This window comes from Mauremys mutica, chromosome 2 (genome assembly GCF_020497125.1).
Source record: "Mauremys mutica isolate MM-2020 ecotype Southern chromosome 2, ASM2049712v1, whole genome shotgun sequence".
Lineage (NCBI taxonomy): Eukaryota > Metazoa > Chordata > Testudines > Geoemydidae > Mauremys > Mauremys mutica.
In genome coordinates, this window is record NC_059073.1 from 185814414 (window position 1) to 185829754 (window position 15341).

General features: G+C 39.0%; 1 protein-coding gene across 13 annotated transcripts in view; it reads right to left on the reverse strand.

Annotated features, from left to right (window-relative positions):
- Positions 1-15341, reverse strand: part of FHOD3 (formin homology 2 domain containing 3) — a 650322-nt gene that overhangs the window by 285344 nt on the left and 349637 nt on the right. For 8 of the 13 annotated variants that reach the window (XM_045007832.1, XM_045007840.1, XM_045007828.1 and 5 more), the window contains one exon: positions 7784-7889. In XM_045007832.1, coding sequence (XP_044863767.1) covers positions 7784-7889 — 106 coding nt within the window. Of the gene's footprint in view, positions 1-222; positions 307-2272; positions 2303-7783; positions 7890-15341 lie in introns of those variants that run through there. The other 5 variants (XM_045007834.1, XM_045007835.1, XM_045007836.1 and 2 more) reach the window with 5 other exon arrangements.

Sequence of the window (15341 nt, forward strand, 5' to 3'; positions counted from 1 at the left end):
GGCCTTATCACAGTGAATTCTGCTACAGCCCAACTCCTTTGTCCAAATGACTGTATTTGGTATAGGAAATTCGAGCATCAGAAGTGATACATCTTTAGTTTTAGATGACACAATTAGTACTTTTTTGACCTTGCATATGTAACTAGCTTGATTATATTCTAGAATGTTCTCTTTGGGTTACTTAGAGCACCGAAATAACAATGTCATGCCACATGCACTCACCGGCAATCTTACATCTCTGTGCCTGACTAGAAAATGTCCATTTCAGGTTCATTGCAAGTTTCTTTTCAGGTGTATTATTGTTGACTAGAAAATATAAAATTGCTTAATTTAGGACATTATCTGTGAGCAACAAGTTCTTGAACTGTGGCTCCAACTAATTATTATTTATTATCTGTATTACAGTAGTGCCTAGAAGTCCCAACCAAGATAAGGGGCCCACTGTGCTAGATACTCTGTAACAGATAGTAAGAGACAGTCTCTGCCCTGAATAGTTTAGGGCTTCTCTTCACATAGAGCCCTGCAGCTGTGGCACTGTAGCGCTTTAGTGAAGATGCTATGCTGATCAGAGAGCTTTTTCTGTTGGCATAGATAATCCACTTCCATGAGAGGTGGTAGCTAGGTCGACAGGAGAAGTTCGCCCATCAACATAGTGCTATCTACACAAGGGGTTAGGTGAGTATAACTACATCGCCTAAGGGTGTGGATTTTTCACACCCCTGAGTATCGTAGTTATACCAAAATAAGTCTGTACTGTAGACCTGGCCTTAGTCTAAATAAACAGAAAAGTCAGGCAAAGAGGGGGAGGGGAAACAGAGGCACAGTGCAGAGAAATAATCCAAGCTCACACAACAAGTCCAGTGGCAGAGCTAGGAAAAGAACCATGGATTCTGAATCCCAGCCCCATCAACTGTATCACACACTGCCTCTCACTTATTTAGGGCTGCCTTCATTGCAAGTTAGCTCAAATTTGTACACATGAGCTACTACACTCGAGCTTGCCTAGTTCCAGTGAGAGTGATTGCACTTTAGAAACAACACGGGAGTTACTTATACGGGGTGATTTAATTAGCATCACAGAGTGATTGGATTAGCTGCTCATGAGTTGTTGTCACTTTAGCTGTTCTATCCCCAATGGCATTACTAACTGGAGCATCACTTGATCTTCAAACCTCTGACTCCCACCAAATAAATAAAAACATAAATAAAAGGCCAGCAAGTTCACGCTTAAAGCACCACTTAACTTGAGTTAGAGATTTCTGTGTGTGGACAGTCAAGTTAGGGGTAACACTTGCTTTATAACTCAAGCTAGCTGCCATGAAAACACTCTTAGTGAGTTAAATTAGCTACTGCATTAAATGCCTGCAAACTCCATATTGTCTAAAAATGTAAGTTTATATTCAAATTTAAAAATAAATTCTCCAACTGTAAGGACCCCAGGGCAGAATTTTACTCAAGGTTATTATGGAGCTATTGACTGATGGTCCCACTTTTCTTGTCAGTCTTTTGATCTACAGAGATATATATTTTAACTAGGCCTGGCCTCCCATTTAAGTCCCTATTTTACCCCTACATAACTTGATACCCCAGCCTACATAACTTGAACTTTAGCACCTAGGTAATGATTTGAAACCAAAATTAGGCAGATACACACCCTGGCCCCACTCCAGGCACTCTGCCGCGGCCCCGCTCACGGACCCCAGCCCCACTGCCAGCGCCTGGCCACAGCCCCACTCTCGGCCCTGGCTCTCCACCCGGGATCTGGCCCTGCTCCCGGCACCTGGCTACAGCTTCACTGCTGGCCCTGGCTCCTGGCCCCACTCCTGACCCCGGTACCCGGTTCCCCACTGTTGTTCTCGAGGGGGGTGCAGACCAGGTAAGGGGAGGGTGCGAACAAAAACATTTAGGGTCCACTGATCTATGCTGTACAAAAAGAATTTATCCATGGAGAAATCCAAGAATCCCCCAAATTAAAGAGTAATGCACAAATAAAGCCCTACCAACTGTGTTCATTTTTCTTCCACTTTTCTCCATTTTCATCTTCTCTACAGATATAGATATACATACCCAAAGAGAGAGACTGCCATTTGATGGATCAGCAAAATAAAATAAAAAAAATAAATAAAAACCTTGCAACGCTGAGATTTGCTCAGCTACCCCCAGGAAATTAAAACACCATACAATCAAGGTTATTTCTATAACATACAAAGTATATTTTCATACTTTAAAACTAGCCCTATTAACTGCAAATCCCCCACCAAAACCATCATACTTGCACTGCTTCTGCCGTCCTCCATCCACATTCCATTGGAATCAATAGACTCTTATGATGTAGCTGGAAAACTCAACAATGGAACAGATGCTCTAGGACAGGGGTCGGCAACCTTTCAGAAGTGGTGTACCATGTCTTCATTTATTCACTCTAATTTAAGGTTTCGTGTGCCAATAATACATTTTAATGTTTTTAGAAGGTTTCTTTCTATAAGTCTATAATATATAACTAAACTATTGTTGTATGTAAAGTAAATAGGGTTTTTAAAATGTTTAAGAAGCTTCATTTAAAATTAAATTAAAATGCAGAGCTCCCCGGACCAGCGGCCAGGACCCGGGCAGTGTGGGTGCCACTGAAAATCAGCTCGCGTGCCGCCTTTCGCACACGTGCCATAGGTTGCCTATCCCTGCTCTAGGATATTCAGTAAAAAAGAATAGAAAATCTTCCTTTCTGGATTATTTTTCAGCTGTGTTTAACCAAGGCCCTTTTCCTGGTTAGTGTTTACATCAGTGACCTATTTTTGAGTATATTTCAGATCTACAGTATTTACCACACTGATGGCATTATTCCCTTGGAGTCCATTGAAGCTTTCCATTGACTACAGTGGGCTCTGGGATCAGGCCCATGTTGATTAAAAGTGACTCTGTTTCTGAACACGTCTGTTTCCAGTTAGTATAAAGGAACACTATTTGAGTAACTTTAGGCCCAGTGGTTTTTAATGGAGAATGAATAACCACTGCAGCTAAATAACCATTAGATGAAAAGTAAACAAAGAGAAAAGGCACTAGAGCTACTATTGTTTCAGGATGTCCTGGAGACAACGCAGTGTTTAGTGCTCCATAGCATGGATGTTTGGAGGATGATAACAAAAGAAAACCCACTTGCAAAGGTATTCATAGACAATGCTGCTTTGTTGGGCACCAATCAACAGATAAACGTGTCCCACTTTTTAGCAACGTAACAGTTTTACAAGAACTGTCCTTGGTTCATTTGTATTCTACGCAATAGACACACTTTTATCTGCTACTCATTTGCTAAATATAGAAAATGAAACTCTTTTGACTAGTCATTCTTCTGGCAGCACCTTCTGCCTTGAAACTCAGTAGATGATTCTAAACTGCCCAGAAAAGCAAACTCACAAACAGGAAGCTTTGGAGTGAAACAATAAATAAATCTTAAAAAAAAAAAAAAAAAAGTTTGTCCCCATGAAATTAGTTCCAGAAAGCAAAGACTTGTATTAAACAACCTAACAATGTTAACATGATGGTTGGACTTCCACTGGCCTCTGAAAAATTAACTCTTGACATGGATGCTGGCATCCAATTCCATAGAAATCTCTCTGACTAAACACCTCTTAAACTCTTCCATCAAAAATAACTACCGGGTAAGTTAATGTTGCGTGCTTATGCACTAGAAATTCAGGAAATGTCCTGATTAGGGTTGGAGGTAATGGCAACACTACAATAAAAGAAGAACAGTGCCTTCAGTGAAAGCTACAGTGGAACTGAATTGGGATATGAAACTTGGCCAGATCATATCCTTTTTGTAGTTTAGGCTGAACACTCTCCAGAAGGAGGGTAAATCCCACTGCATAGGGTATTAGGAGTTTGGTACACCCTGCTTGCATGCTGGAAGCATTCAGTGGCACATGCTACCTCATTATATTGTTGTATTGCCATCACTTAACATGTTGTTCAAAGCCCATGGAACTGTCTCAACTTCTCGAGTTCCTATTCTGATGCATTTTAAATCCCTATGTTCAACCAGAACTCTACAGCTGTACATTTTAAAACATCATATTCGATTTATATTACATACATGGTTATCATGAAAAACCTTAAACCATTTCCTACAGTCATCCAAAAATAATAAATCAGAAAAAATATTATTCTCACATGACGTATACTTAATGTTTCTTCTCAACAGCCTCCTCATATTTTTGGATAGGGTTGGATACACTGTACTTTCAAGCCTATCTTTATCTCACTGCACATACAGAAAGCACACACTGGTTCCTGGAACTGAAAACAGCTGACAAAGGCTTGAAATAATAATGGACTTCAAGCAGCCTGAAAGTCAGTCAGGACTTAAATTCAATTTCTAAATAAAACACAGATATAAGAAAATGCTAAAACGTATTTTTTTTTCATTACTACATTTATAGAGGAAGGGATATATACCCGTGGGGGCGGGGGAGAGACTGCAGTTTGATCCATCAGCAAAACATTAAAATCTCTTAACATCAACTCTACTTTAAAATGTGCCTTATATGGCTCATAGCCCTATAAATACTTAATGGCCAAGATTTTCATCCACACTTACATACAATGGTATTTTATTTAGTTAGTTTTTTTTAACCTGTCTGGAAGGTCACCTGTTGATAATAAGGCAACAGGGTTGTATACCAATTTTCTTGGTACAATCACTGAAAAGCAGGCTTCAAATACATATGCTGTGAACATCAGTATTATGGGTCTAATCCAAACAGAGCCCACCTAAATCAATGGAAAAACTTTCATTGACTTCGTTTTGCTTTGAATCAGGCCTATAACACATACAGCTTTCTCACATGAAAGTATAGAAGATGCACATAGGGTGACCAGACAGCAAATGTGAAAAATCAGGATGGGGGAGCGGGGGTAATAGGAGTCCATATACGAAAAAGACCCAAAATTCGAGGCTGTCCCTAGAAAATGGGGACATCTGGTCACCCTAGACGCACACCAAGAATTTGACCATTTTAACCCTCCAAATCTGATGGCATTAGGATGTCCTTCTGGGAATACATAAATACATTATTTATTGTTGAAAAGCAGATGATGTGGATGGATGTGTTACTGCCATTCATTCAACCTGTGAATGTCAAATGACATTCCAATAAGGAAGAGGTACAGATAGCATGCTGCAAGCTCACATAGATGAGGCCACATCACACAGACAATGCCAATTGCAGGCATTAGAAAGCTGACTCGCCTAATACTAATAGATTATTACTCTGAAACCTTAGCACCACTGTATGGAATTACTATGCTCAAGGAAGGAAGACTCATTGTAATCCTAGCAGGAAATCCATGCTTCTCACTAATTTATTTTGCAAATTCTCTTGGATATTTCATATATCCGAAACACTTACTCTCTGTAAAATCTCTAGAGACAGAGGGCCAGATTGTCAGCTTGTGTTTATTAGTGAAGCTCCATGCCAGTGGATGGTGCTCCACCAATTAACACCAGCTGAGGATCAGATTCCCCCCCCCCCACCTCCACTGTATTTGTTTTCTTATTTTCTTTTCTATTTTTTTCCTTAGTGTCGTTCTGGCTAATTGCTTCTGTATAACTTTTCCTCAGAGCTGTAAAGAAAGGATCTTATTTAGTGTTCATGTATTATTTTAATGTGAGCTTCTCTAGCTTCGCTGTGTATTATCTCAGGGCCTTCCCAATAACAAGTATAGTTATTATACCATTACTGCTGAAGAAACAGGCAGTTTGTTTTTAACACGTTGTTGTCTGCATTGGTCCTGTCTTCGAGTCTCTTATTTAAAGGGATACTTTCAACTTAAATGTACTATTTTAAATAATGTAGATCTAGAATACCTAGCTCTTAAGCCATCTTTCTGTCTATTTATGTATTTAATTCGCATTTGGCTCCTCAGTGTGTGGTTTGTTTTTCTGTTGAGGGTTTTATGGAAGGCAAATGAACCAGGCTGATAACTGTAAAGACTCTTATAAAGAGCTGCATGGGAGTATTTAAATGGAGCATCCGCCAAACATGCATTCTTCTTGAGTCCCCCTGTTTACCAAGAGGGGCTGCTGCTGGCGAAGCCATCAGGGTTGCACAGGTCCTCTCATATGAACACTCTCCCACCTACCCCCGCCCCTGAGAAGGAGGCAAGGAGAAGCTGCAATTGGCTGGAACCCTTGTTTGGTGGCTAAAGAGGAGCAAACACAACCCAGAGCAACTGCCACTGCTTGCAACCTGGGCGTTCTTGTTAAATGAAAACCATTGCTGCTTCTGAGATAGGGTGATTTTTAAATTGATGCTGTGAATGATATAGTTCTCCCCTCTCTCCCCCACATACAGATCTATGAAGCTTTTCCAACTCATTAGGCCAAATTTTCAAAAACATCCTATAAAATTGTGTGTGCAATTGCAGAAGTTTTTTAATAGGGCTTAGCAACATAGTCATAGGGATTGACAAGGGAGGAGAGAAGAGAATGCACCTTGTAATGTTTAAATTTTCCAGCTCTCCCAGTCAGTGATATGTCCATTTCCCCTTTAACACTGCCTGATCATAGAGTCATAGAAATGTAGGGAAAGAAAGGACCTTGAGAAGTGATCAGGTCCAGCCCCCTCTGCTGAGGAAGAACCAAGTAAGCCCAGATCATTCCTGACAGGTGTTTGTCCAACCTGTTTTAAAAAAATGCCAGTGATGGTGATTCCACAACCTCTCTTGGAAGCCTAGTCCAGAGCTTTTTCCTAATATGTAACCTGAATCTCCCTTGCTTCAGATTAAGCCCATTGTTTCTTGTTCTACCTTCAGTGGGGATGGAGAACAACTCATCACTATCCTTTTTATAACATCTCTTTACATATTTGAAGATTGTTAACAGATCCCCCCCTCAATCTTCTTTTCTCAAGACTAATCGTGCCCAGTTTTTTTGACCTTTCCTGACAGGTCAGGGTTTCTAAACCTTTTATCATTTTTGTTGCTCTCCTCTGGACTATCTTCAATTTGTCCACATCTTTTCTAAAGTGTGGCACCCAGAACTTGACACAGTACTCCAGCTGAGGCCTTAGCAGTGCTGACCAACGTGGGGCGATTACCTCCCCTACTGTTAATACACCCAGAATGGTAGTAGTCATTTTCACGACTGTATCCCATTGTTGACTCATATTCCACTTCCGATCCACTGTAACGCACAGATCTTTTTCAGCAGTACTACTTCCCACCCAGTTATTCCCAATTTTGTTGTTGTACATTTGATTTTTCCTTTCTATGGGAAGCACTTTGCACTTGTCTTTACTGAATTTCATCTTGTTAAAATTGGTGTCATCTGCAAATTTTATAAGCATTCTCTCCACTCCATTATCGAAGTCATTAATGAAAATTAATGAATAATACCAGATCCACAGCAGACCCCTCCGAGATCCCCACTAAATACACCCTCCCAGTTTGACAGGAAACCATTGATTACTACTATTTTAGTATGCTCTTTCAGCCAGTTGTGCACTCCCCTTATAGTAAATTCATCTAGACCATATTTCTCTAGTTTGCTTATGAGAATGTCACATTGGACTGATGATGTATTCACATGGAATCTATTCCACTGCTTAAAAGTAACTCTTCCACAATATATAAAAACTCACTAACTCACTCACTGGGAGACCCATTATGAATAGCTAACCACTGCAAATTATTCAAAAATGTTTGAATCTTTGATGTAGTAGGTTGGAGCAGATTTGTCAGTAAGATTCACTGCAGGAAACACAGCTTCTGAGTTCACTTACTGTACCTCTTAAGATGTAGTTCTGATAGTTCTGGTCTGCCTCAGCTCCCACTTTTATCAAGCAAGTCAGGCCTTCAGCCACAACAAACTCATGAACCAAATCCTTGTCATCCTGCCAGAGAAGAGAAAGGGAGAGAAAACAGAGATACTACATTACAAATCTCAAAGACAAGGAAACATTTTTTGTCACAATAACATAAACTAAAATATATGGTCTGTGGTTTTTACTTTCTGTTCAAATTAAATAATATGAGTATACTCTTTTTCTATACGTCAGAACTGGACTAAGAATTCTTCTATCAACCAAACCATGTATACTGGACATCAGGTTGACTACGCTATGGCACTCGGAGTGAAATTTTTCACAGCCCAGAGCAAAGTAGCTAGGTCAGTCTAATTTTTAAGTGTAGACGAGGCCTTTTAAAGGTATGTTTACACTGCAATTAAACACCCACAGTTGGCCCATGTCAGCTGACTTGGGCTGCAGGGCTGTAAAATTGAAGTGTAGACTTCGGGGCTCGGTCTGGAGCCCAGACTCTGGGACTCTCACCCACCTTGAGGTCCCAGGGCTTGGGCTCCAGTCTGAGCCCAAACATGTACACTGCAATTTTACAGCCCGATAGCCCAAGCCTCGCAAGCCTAAGACCTTGGACATGACCATCTGAAGGTGTTCAATTGCAGTGTAGACATACCCTAAGAATCTGGCAATATCAGCAAGTATAGGCCACTTCAGTCTCTTGGCATAATTTCAACCTAAGTATTTATAGTAGTTGCCATAAAATATGAATATTTTACTTCGCTGTAATCATAGTATTTGTGATATTAATTAAACTTTAAGTGAGAAAATACAATGGTAAATGTAATGACTGAGGGTAGTTAAATTCCCCCTACATTCTTATGTAAAAGTCATATAAAATGTCATGCAAAATAATTAATTTATTTTTACAATAGGGGTATTTTTAATAACCATCCTTTGGAATTTACTAGACAAGTACATCTCTTTTATGAAATTTTGCTAGAGTACAAACTGAGTAGGAATTGCAGGATTTGACCCAATGTTTTCACTTGGTTGGTTGATTTTTTTACATAGGATTATAATGTAGAGAAATGAGGAAGCGACAGCATCCAGAAGAACTGTATGCACCAGGGTTAGATTTTTTTCCCATTAAAGTTTATATCCATTTCTAAGACTAATAGCTTAGAAAGTTTTTCTCTTAAATAGTAGGAATTGAATTAAATCCTTTCCAAATTGTAAAAATTTACATAAGGCAAAAATCAGTGTTAAATACAGTGGCTGCCATTAAAAAGTCAACATTTACGGTTACCTCAGAGTAGTACTACATGACCTTAATATTTAAGTTCCTGACACTTAAAAAGTCCTTCTACCCTGCAAAGAAGAATCTTTTCTCCAGGAAATCATCAGAATTCACTTTGCAGGCCAAGTATAATTTCAAATGACATGATTTTACACATGTGGTATTATTAGTTTCATATTCACCTTTAATATATTGTCTCTATGATGGTATATTGATAAGATGAACAGGGGAAAAATAGTAACTTTGGCACCACAGGTTCTTTTTGTTAACCATTAATTATTATGGCAACAGTAATACTTGTTGATTTAGGGAACAATATCCATAATTGTAAGAATAATTAACTACATCTGTGTCATTCTGGTTAATAAAATACCACTCCTGGACTGTGGTTAACAATTTGCCATCAGTTAAATTTGCTTGTGGTGATTTATGCAAGTCATTTCTTGGACCACCAGTCTCTTATGCAGCACAATCTGGTGAGTACAGTACTTCAGCTGCTGAAGAGAAGAGGACAATACAGGTATTTAGAACACCCATGCCAACAGAATAGAGAGAAACATTTATATAAAAGAAAAAGGCATCCATTCAAAAACATGCCTAAATTTACAGAAAGCTGCTGGACAGTTAATTAAGCAGCAGTTGATGGGATGACTAAATCAATTAACCAGGTAAGCATTAATAAATTTAAAATATTACTGGATCTAGCTGCTTTGTGAACACAAATACTAACATTGCCTGTGGCTTACCAATAATGATTTGGTTTTACATAAACTTGTACATGTTTTCACAAAGAAATAGATCTTAATGGTAACTGCCATCTTTCAAATACTGTAGCGCTAAGGGGAATAGGTCCAGACTCCACAATTATAATAAATACATAAATTTGTTGCAGATTATTTTTTATTTGTCATATAATTGATGGCCCTCACTGAGTTAGAAAACTGCAAAGCCCTCTAAAGAATAAAGTGTTTGTCTTTTATGTTGACAATGCACTTATTAAGCTCTGAATTTTATACATTTGCTAGAGTGAAGAGTTAAATAATTTTAATAATTTGTTGGAATAGGTATATCTTCAAGCCATAAAGCATTCTGAGGGAAATTTATGCAACGGCAAATCGTGAGTCAGCTGGAAATGCTGGGGAAGGATTTGATTACTGAGTAATGCAGGAAGAGGTGAAAGATGTCAATCAACATTTTTACCCCCAGCTAAGAATTATTTATCCTATTGAAAAGAATAAAAAGGAGAAGCCAACTCAAGTCAAGCTCATCCTTTAGTTCTCTCCATAAACCTATGGTAAATAAATAAAACAGATTAGGAAATATGCATTAGACTTTGGTTTAGAACACTACTTTTCTACAGATTTATATTTTTTCTTAAACATTAATGAACCACTGGTAAATATATTGTTTTAAGATTCACAATCCTAAGACACCATCATACGGCGTCCTCAATTTAAACTATTAAATTGTAAGTGCAAATAGCAGATTTGATGAAGGGGACATAAACTTGCTCTAATTTTTTTAACTGTTTTGTTGATGTTCAAAGTTTTATAATGTGATTCTATCTCTGTGTTCAGCTCCCTGGTAATGGTTGTATCAATAATATAGAAAGGGATCAGACATAAAGTGGGATCACAGAGTACACAGAAAAGTCTGTTTGGTAATATTGCATATATTTATTATAGTCTGAGTCCCCTTGCTGAATAAAACAGGCTAGATTTTGGCTGAGATGCATACATACAGGTTTGTCATAGCTCCACTGGAGTCAATGGAATTAAGACAATTTTTACCAGCTGAGGATCTGGCTCCGATGCTTTGGATCAGATCATGGCCCATGGTAATCCCACTTTGTTTTTCTCCAAAAGCACAAAGGGGAATTAGAGTTGGGCAACTGAGGATTTGCTGGTGTGGGGGAGTCCTTGGCTGACACAGAGTCAATACAGGTGGCTCTACTCCACCTACCGCCAGGCCCCTAACATAGAGGGCATGCCCAGGTATGCTCGGAGGCTGTGGCCAAAGCATGCTGAGCCCTGGCAATCCTTGACTAGTGAAATGCCCTTGGAATCTATTACAAGTTGGCACAACTAAGAGGATTGAGCTCTTCAATTCCAAGTCAATCTATCTCACACTAATTTGTGAAAAACCTGTTGTCAAAATTTGCATTTTAAGGCAAAGTTCCAAAACTAACATTTTGCAGTAGCAGTTACACCGTCAAAATACCCTGTCATAAACCATACATTTTTCAGTTGACTGAAAAAATGACTCAAGACAACGCATTCTAGACCTAAATCCATATCTAGTTGGCTAAGTAAAAGTGACCCAATTATCAGAAGTGCTCATGTAGTACCATTAACTTTAGGCACCAAAGTTTAAACATTCTGGTCTGTGTGTATTATTTTTTGTGTACAGAAGCTCCCCGACTTACGCAAGTGTTCCGGAATGCCTTGCGTAAGTTGAATTTTGCATAAGTTGTGAACGTATCTCTGACAATTACGAAAAAAAAAAAAGCTTACGGAACTTTTTCCGTAAGTCCGGATTTCCATAAGTTGGGTTTGCATAACCCGGGGAACATCTGTAATACCAATCTCACAAATAGTCAAATGTGCCAGAACAATTGTATATACAGAAGAACTATATTACAAATGCAAAGGATCTAAAGTAAATTTAAAAGGACTTCATTTTGCTCACTATAGTCACATATTGTCCCATTATCTTCACATGAACAGTCCCATTAAACTTACTTGCTTGAGTAAGGAGAAAAGGATTCAGGCAACATAAAATAAAAATGTCGATCTAAAGCTGCTATTTTGCCCACAAGTCACTTCATAATGCCCATCACACTCTGTGGTCTCAAGCCAGTGAATGATCTTCTGTACTAATGCAACAGAAGTGTAAAACTTGGAAGCAATGTCCCAAATTCCTCCTAGGTCTAACTCCAGTAAAGCCAACAGAGTTACATTAGTGATGAAAATGAGCCAATGAGACGAAGTGAAGCTGGAACACCATCACGTGGGCACATATCATTTGCAGTACAATTTATTTTGTAAAATAATACACAAATTTTATAATACCAGTTGTCTCAGCAGCCAAAAGTCTGTTAGGTGCTTCCCAATACACCAAAAAGACATGATCCCTGCCCCTAAGTAGCTTACAAACAATGTTATGTTCTGTGTTTGTATAGCACCTAGCACAATGGAATCCTGGTCTACGTTTGGGGCTCCTAGGCACTACCACATTACAAATAAACAATAAGTAAGACATAAATAGGGTGTGACACTGGCAGACCAGCCAACCTTTGTATGACCCATAACAATTTAACAAGAGGCATTTGTATCAAAACAATTCACGTGTATGTGAATTTCAAAGAGATGTACTAGACTAGCAATCATCAACTCATTCATTTCTAGTAATAGAAGTCAAGGGTAGATGCTAAGTGTATTTTCTGTTTACCTCTCAGGGGTGGCCAACCTGAGCCTGAGAAGAAGCCAGAATTTACCAACGTACATTGCCAAAGAGCCACAGTAATACATCAGCAGCCCCCCATCAGTTTCCCCGCCCCACTCCCTGCACCTCCTACCCACCGGCAGCCCCTCCCTCCCCGCATCTCCTGATCAGCTGTTTCTTGGTGTGCAGGAGGCTCTGGAGGAGAGGGGGGAGGAGCGAGGGCACGGCAGGCTTAGGGGAGGGCATAGGAAGGGGTGGAGTGGGGGCAGAGCCTGTGGCAGAGCCAGGGGTTGAGCAATGAGCATCCCCCAGCACACTGGAAAGTTGGCGCCTGTAGCTCCAGCCCCCGAGTCGGTGCCTATACAAGGAGCCGCATATTAACTTCTGAAGAGCCGCATGTGGCTCCGGAGCCACAGGTTGGCCACCCCTGCTATATCTTGTTAGAAGTTTAACAATGTAACCGAATGAGCTGGTAGATGCTAATTCACTTTCATGTCTTAATTGCCTTAATTATGTATGTGACTGTGTCCAATTAATCTTGAAATCAAAGATGTAAGATACTGCAGGAAACAAATAATATTATCTACATTGTCTTCAGTTTAACTATCTATGTTATAATGAAGGACCAGTTAATTACACTCATACACGTGAGGTAACTAGTTTACCTGTGTATGAATAGGAAATAGAAGATTTGTTTCAAAGCAACAGTCCATAGGCAATCTGCATTGCCTATTCTTCCTCAAGGGAAGGCCCTGCTGTGACAATTTCTATGAGGAGGCTTGTCAGCATGCTAGAAGAGTTATAAAAGAGAAGCCTGATCCTGCCAGCTCAGCTCTGCTTAAACTTTTAACAGGGAAAGTATAAGACATACAACAGAGGTCTCCAGTTGCCTGGATTATCCTGGAAATCTCATGGAAAAATTAACAGACTCTACACCTGAATTGCCTGTTGGACTATAACCCATTGAACTGATTCCAGAGAGACTTTTACAAGCCAGCAGATATACATTGCTGCTATGATTCTGATCTATGAACATTAAAAGTCATTTGTATGTATATTGATTTTGTAACCATTTATAACTCTCTTCTTTCTTTTTCCTCTTATTAAAAAAATCTTTGATTTAGTTACTAAGGATTAGCTGTAACCATGTATTTGAGTAAGATCTGAAATATTCATTGACCTGGGGAGTAATGTGTCTGATCCCTTTGGGACTGGAAATACTTCATTTATGGTGAATAGTGTTTTAATGACTTTTCACTGTACTAGACTTGGTTGTCTAGATGAGAGCCAAAGGCTGGAATGCCTGAAGTGGACTATGTCTGGCTTCTTGTTAACCAGCATGGTATTACAGAAGCTCTTTTGTTACTGGTTTGGTGAATCTAATTATAGAATAAACCACCGGTTTTGGGAGCTGTCTGCCCTATTCCTTGCAGTCTGCCCTGAGTGTGGCAATCTCAGTGTGGCCCAGCCAGGCACCACGGTCCCATAGGGGAGTTACAAGAAAGGAGGGAGGAAAAGACTATGGTGAAATCAGTAAGACTATGTTGTTGACCAGTGAAGGCTAGTGCAATGCATGACGTAGTACAGAGGGTTTTTGTTTAAATATATTTCTTAACCAGAAGGCCAGCCGTCCTTTCAAACAGGCAAAGTATGGCCTACTAGACAGTTTGAAAGACTCTGTACTGTTTGATAGAGAAAAGAGAATGTACATATATAATTTCTTCTCTCCTGGTTGCTCCAATATAAAAGCACTGAATAATTCAACCCATATATGTACACACACAGCCATGTCATTTATACTCAAAGGAAACGAGTTGAGTAGTCTCTTGGTCTTCCAGCATTCTGAAAATGGTTTTCCATAAAGTTATAAAGAGATTGAAAGAAGTAGTAATAAGCCCTAGAACTCATCAAGTAAGCTTTATGTAAGTTTATTCATGATTAAGATAAGATCAATCTGCTCAATCCATTCTGATTCACTAGAGGGTGAATCCCATTCACAGGTTCTAGTGAGAAAATTATTTTAGTTGCCAAAATCAGTAGTTAAACAAATCTTTTTGGTATTTCAACATACCCCACAGGAAAAAAAAATACCAGAAAAAATAAGTTATCTAGGATTTTTAAAAGTTACCCAAAATTGTCCAAGTAAGAGTATGTTTACCAAAGGTGTAAAAGAAAGACTTCTTCAAAATCATTTTTCCAGCAATCTTTTTGACAAATGGTTATTGCTTTTGTTCAACTTAATAAAAATAGCAATAGAATCTAAGCACTAATTTAGAGACCACTGATATACAAGGAACACAGCAACCAAATATGTATTTTCAATAGGAATTACAATTGAACTGAGTAAAATTGGCTGGTAACTATCTTTTTCAGCATACACAGCTTTTCTTTTAGAAATATTTTATGGACACCTTTCTAGAAATCTTGATAAGAGATTGAGCCTTTCCTGAACAGTTTTCAATGACCTTGGGTTGACAGACAAAATGATCCATTCTGGATTGATTAGGGACACAATAGCCCAACTGGAAATACTGAAAAATAGAATAACTCTGTCCCAGTGTTTCTAGAATATCTTTAACATTAGAAGACCTAACATGTCAATTTGGAAGAGCTGTAAGATCCAAAAGATACCAAAAAAGTCTGATCCAAAGCTCACAGAAGTCAATCGGAGTCTTTCTATTGATGTCAGTGAGCTTTAGCTCAGGCCCTTCAGGTGCAAAATAAATAAATAGAAAGATTGTCAAAGGCAAAATATGACATTTAGGTGCCCATCTCCAACTGACTTTCATTAGGAGATGGGTATC